Source organism: Nicotiana sylvestris, chromosome 4, assembly GCF_000393655.2.
Source record: "Nicotiana sylvestris chromosome 4, ASM39365v2, whole genome shotgun sequence".
NCBI lineage: Eukaryota > Viridiplantae > Streptophyta > Magnoliopsida > Solanales > Solanaceae > Nicotiana > Nicotiana sylvestris.
The window spans coordinates 181,479,607-181,485,100 of NC_091060.1; the positions used below are offsets into that span (position 1 = coordinate 181,479,607).

The 5,494-nt window shown below is 33.6% G+C and overlaps 1 protein-coding gene across 3 annotated transcripts; it reads right to left on the reverse strand.

Moving 5' to 3' along the window:
• Positions 1–2,992: 2,992 nt before the first annotated feature.
• On the reverse strand, positions 2,993–4,543 carry LOC104236505 (uncharacterized). Of its 3 annotated transcripts, none has more exons than XM_070171650.1 (2): positions 3,910–4,543; positions 2,993–3,585 (listed from the first exon to the last, which is right to left on the reverse strand). In XM_070171650.1, the coding sequence occupies exons 1-2, from the start codon at positions 4,376–4,378 to the stop codon at positions 3,257–3,259; spliced, it is 798 nt and encodes a 265-aa protein (XP_070027751.1). In that variant the 5' UTR covers positions 4,379–4,543; the 3' UTR covers positions 2,993–3,256. The 3 variants fall into 3 exon arrangements, with proteins under 3 accessions (XP_070027751.1, XP_009788734.1, XP_009788733.1); XM_009790432.2 differs by having other exon boundaries at positions 2,993–3,600; XM_009790431.2 differs by having other exon boundaries at positions 2,993–3,774.
• Positions 4,544–5,494: the final 951 nt, after the last annotated feature.

Here is a 5,494-nt window from a genome sequence, read left to right on the forward strand (position 1 = left end):
AGACTCTGTCCTTCATGGACTTTATTCTATTTTGAGCATTAGCAGCTGAAATATGACATTTAGCTTTGGGTCAGCAAATATGTTTGGCAATAATTTGTAAATTAATTATCAGTTGAACTTCAAGTTCATATTTTCTTATACGAGAATTTATATATATTCATAATAATTCATTTCACGTATCACTTGCTCAGCTGTCCATTTTCTCTCCCTAATGTTGGGATCACCAACACATTTTCCAACCTTCTTTGTGAACCCATCTCTGTGCATTGTGGTGGCATAATTAAATCATATAGCACATCCATATTTCTATATAGAAATTATTTGGTTCCTGACCCTGAACCGATTGTGATAGGGAGAAATTTTAATAACTTGGCTAGATGCGTACAAGTGCTGCTGTATATTAAATAATACATCTCGTACCAAATTTCATTTTTGGGAGTTTTGTTCTCATAACCAATGATTTAGCTATAATTGGAGGCATACAATTTCTGCTAAACCAACTTGGATTTAAACCAGTATTATCAAGATAAATTATCATAATTTATAATTTGGAATTGTGCTCTAATAATTTGAGCATGCAATCTTGCAAAAGTCAAACTCCAAGTTGATAACAAATGCACATGTGACCATAGAATAGATGCATCTATTAAAATTATATAATAGTAAACGATCCACATGGCAGGTAACTGGGCCCATATATTTATCACCTTTTATTCGTTCCAGAAATCAAGGGATTCAATCCCAACCTTTAACTGGTATATCATGAGAATAAGCAACACAAGATAATTCTTGAAGAATCTTTTATTATTCAATATATGCCAATGTAATTCTCAATTAATTTTTCGCATCATAATTGAACCGGGATGGCCAACCGGTGATGCCAACTAATATTTATATCAGTAAACCTCTAGTTTACTTGTGGCTTGTGATTCTATCACCATGCTTATACTTGTGTAGTACAAATAGAAGATAAATCAGGTAACCTTTCATATTTACCCGGTATGATTATAGTAATATAAAAGATATTCAATCTTCATTTCATTTATAGTCTCAATATGCCAACTATTTTGGCTAATATATTTGAACTCAAAATTTCTTTTGAGACTTACTACAATATCAATATCATGAATAATTTCATCCGAGTAGTAACAAATTAGCTCTTCCGAAGTTCTTAATTAATTTTGTACTACAAGATTTTTATCACACCATCCATATGGTGTCTCCTTTATGGAGAAAATCATATCATAATTATCATGGTCAAACTCTTCCAAGAATGGAGTATAATCATAGCGATGTGTTTTATTATTTTTCCATACCAATTTGATGGTAAACATTACCCTCACTTTTTCGAGGATATATTTTGAGAATCATTATTGTTCTCCTTTTTTATAATTACCATAATGATGACTATTATTATTTTTCATTTGTCACAACAATGTTCATTCGTCAACCACTTGTCTCTATTTAGACTTATTATGCCAACTACCATATTCACTTCAAGAATGAAGCAAATCAAGTGGGAAAATATTTATGACCTTTCATGAAAAATATATTATTTTTCTTTAGTCATTATAGATCATCAATATGGTACAGTGGAACTCAAACCCAATATCTTACCCATATAAAGGCATGTTAGGCCGTAATGAATTGGGACTTAAACCCAACTCTTATCATCATGGAGCATCAGGACTTAAACCCGATATCTTATCCTTATGGTGCGTTGGGACTTGAGCCCATCGTCCTACCCTCATATAATATTTATCACAAATTATCTCTTTCACTTTTAGGAATGGAACATAATTTTATGTAGCCACAAATAAGTAAATAGAAATGGTAAGAACTATTATCAACAAAAATATGACGGAGTACAAACTCGTGTACTAGTATCTTACATATAAACATTTCAAAACAGAAAGTCACCATGTAGAGTTATTACTATATGATGTGTTACCGCAAACTAATGCATGATGATTACATAAAATATACACAAGAATTGAAACACATAACTAAATATACAACTTCAGGAAGCAAATAATCATGAGTAATAACTATTGCTAGCATATTCTGTTTTTATACAGAAGATGTCAAAATAGACTAGTAAAACATAATGATATCACTTTGCCAACTATCAATATAAAAAAATATATTGCATCTAATTAAATTAGTATGGATCATAATATAATTGACATTATTTTTCCTATACCTAAAGCAGAAGATTAACGAAATACATTGCCTTTGCCAAAATAGAAAACTAAATATACAGTTTTTCACTCGCAAAATTTTTCTTTCTCAAAGAAGCAATAGAATCACATCACGAAGCCAAACAAAATCGGAATAAAATCTCAACATAGTATTACTAACATATTAAAATCCTTGAAGTAATATGGCCATTCCTCCAACATGATCATGTGACATAACTATTATGAGTAAGAAAATCACCTTTTCCAGATTAAAAATATTTAGCTCTAACATGTTTGAAATTTAGTTTCATTGGAACTCTAGGATATAGTAATTATTATCTGCCTAATATACATGTCTAACTTTTGTAGTAATTATGTTATAATTTATAGAACCACTAAAAGGCTATTTAACGGACCAAATATTAGCATCTGATGATCCTACCTTGTTTCATCTGCACCAAACTAATATATAACTCCTTTTCATTTTCATGGCGAGATATGAAAAGACCATACGAAATTTTGCTGCAACACTTCAACTTTTATGCCTAATTTTGTGGCTTACTTTGAAGTTGAAGAAGACCAAAACATTACTGAAAAACATAATGTGACTAAAATAGACAATATAAGCAAACTATCAACATGGCATATGAAATGTCGTAGGATGATATAAATGAAATATTAGAGACTCGTGCTCATAACGTGTTATGAAATAAAAGCAATTTAGTAAAACATGAACAAGAAATAGAGATAGAGAGAAGGAAGAGATGTGTATTTTCCTATCTATTACAAGGCCTTTATATAGACATGAAAAGTAAAGAAAATATGTCATGGAATATGTCATTAAACATAGAAAATATGTCATTAAGCATTTGACATAAAGATCATGGAGGAAGAATAGACATCCATGATATTTATCATAACAATTTTTTTTTTTCAAGTCCTTTAAGAAGAATATTAAGGAATTTTTAATTTGCATTTTCCCACTTTCTTGAGAGTGAAAGAAAATGGGAAAGGGAAAAAGGGGGAAGGGGTTTGGAAATATTAGTTGGGAGATAAGGGGGCTCCCTATGCATCCTTCATGCAATCCTTCTTCTGCTAGTGCTTCTCCTTCCTCTCCCGATGTTCTGAACGAGAGCTTCTCCGACCCCTTCTCCTAATCCTTCAATAAGACCTCCAATAAATTCAATAACAACTTGAGAAGCAAGACGAGCAGCAGTCCCAAGCACATTGGGCTTTTCAGGAGGCTTGATTCCATATTCTTGGAGGCCGTTGATCATGGATTTAGCACACATTGCATGAAGATGGTAGTCACAGACTGTGCAGCTGTACACTCGACCTGATGATCTTTTCTTCTTGCACGCACCACAGACCATTCCTGATTGATCATTACCGCCTCCAGCTCCACCTGATAAAGCATTTCCTGGTGGTAAGACTTTAAGTGAGTGTGGGTGAATGGGAAGCTTAACCTCGGTGGAAAGCATGGCACAACAGGGATGCATTTGGAAATTGCAGGAGTTGACTCTGCATCTAAATGTGAACCCTTTGGTGGATTTGCCGCAGACATCACACCTTGGCCACGTTATTCCAGCTTTAACTGATTTGTTTAGGAAAAGAAGATATGGAATTCTGGGGATGAGAAAAGTATACCAAAGAATATATAACGCATTTAAGCTTGTAGAAGCATGTATCTTAACAAATAATGTACCACTTTGTTAGGAAGCATGTGTACCTTGTTTAGGTTTAGCATGGAAGACGAGTTGGTGTTGGCCATGGAAAGGATGAGCCTTAAGAGAGGGTGGAGATAAGGCACAAAAGTGATGAAGCTGAAAATCACAATCTTGGCATGCATACCTACGGCCAGCGCCAAACTCCTTGCAACCGGAGCAAGTAAATAGTTCAGAGAGAGTAATCTCAGCAAGTGGGTGCTTTGAGTGAGTATGATGAACAATGGTTCCATTGTGATTAGCATGAACCCCGTCGTGATCATCAGGTGGCTGGGGCGATGTTGGGAACTCTATGTAGGTTGGAGTGGGAGATAGCTGGTTACCACCCTTGGTGTTTGCAGCCGAGGAATGAGCAGAGGCAGCTGAGAATGGCGCTTGTGTCAACGAGAACGAAGAGGTATTATTGAATCTTTTCATTGCTACTAGAGATGTCCCTGATCTCCTCAGGGGCTTTATGTTGGTGTTCTTCATCATGTTTTTGTTTGGTTCCAAAAGCGAAATTCTAAAGAACCTTAATGAGTTGAGTGTGAGCTAGCTCATATATTTATGCTTGGTCGGATGCCTGGCTACAGAGAATTTCTCTTGGCTTATCAAGTTAAATTTGTCGTGGATACAGTAGGTTGATTGACAATGTAAAAATAATCTAATTACGACGAATCATTTGAATGAATAGATATAGATGAATCATAAAGTTGATACAACTAATTTGGAATTGAGGCATAAGGATTGATTTATCAGGGCGTGAAACCAAAAAAAACCTAACCAAACCGAAAACCAAACCAAATCGACCAAAAAAATCGATACTTTTTGGTTTGGCTTGGTTTTGGTTTTGAATTTTAAAAATCGATCAAATTTGGTTTGGTTTTGGTTTTAATCACAAAATAACCGAAAAAACCCGAACCAAATCGATTATAGGAGTAGCTATTTCAAATTTATTGTTACACCTATATATATGTATATTTTTATACAAAGTTTCAAAAATTTTATAGTGAATGTTAATCGTTTGCACTTTTAGTACAGTTATTTACCTTTACATTCTAGTTTGATTGGTAATTTTCTTCTGTTAAGTGTAAGAATCCATTTCATGTTAAAAAAATATATTTTTAATTGAGTCCTTAAATTATTCATCACTATTTGATTCAATTATCATCAATATATCTTAGTAAATAATAGATTTCTCAAAAGTCAATTGATTTGATAGTGTTATATTGAAAATATGGTTGCCGGAATATGTGTTTGGTAGTGTATGTCTTATATTTAAGAAAAAACCGACAAATAATCGAAAAACCGACAAAACCTGACATAAACCGAATCGAGAAAAAATCGACTTAATTGGTTTGGTTTGGTTCTAATATTTAAAAAATCGACTTACTTGGTTTGATTTATTTGTAAGAAAAAAAAGGATCCAAACGGAATCATATGAACACCCTAAACGAAGCAACAATTACATTTGGTCGATAAAGTCAAAGATTAGCTTTTAAGGATTTCTTTGGGAGTGGACAAGTTTGAATTTTGAGGGAAGATGAGGCCCCTCTACCTAGTCCCTTTTATTCTCTGCAACAACCGGAGCAATATTTTCCAATCAAGCCT

What these genes read in the sequence shown, in the direction of transcription:
- LOC104236505 (XM_009790431.2), bottom strand. Translation starts at nt 4,378, where the DNA reads ATGATGAAGAACACCAACATAAAGCCCCTGAGGAGATCAGGGACATCT. An exon ending in CCATGCTAAACCTAAACAAG is followed by an intron (nt 3,775 to 3,909) that starts GTACACATGCTT and finishes TAAACAAATCAG; the next exon opens with TTAAAGCTGGAATAACGTGG.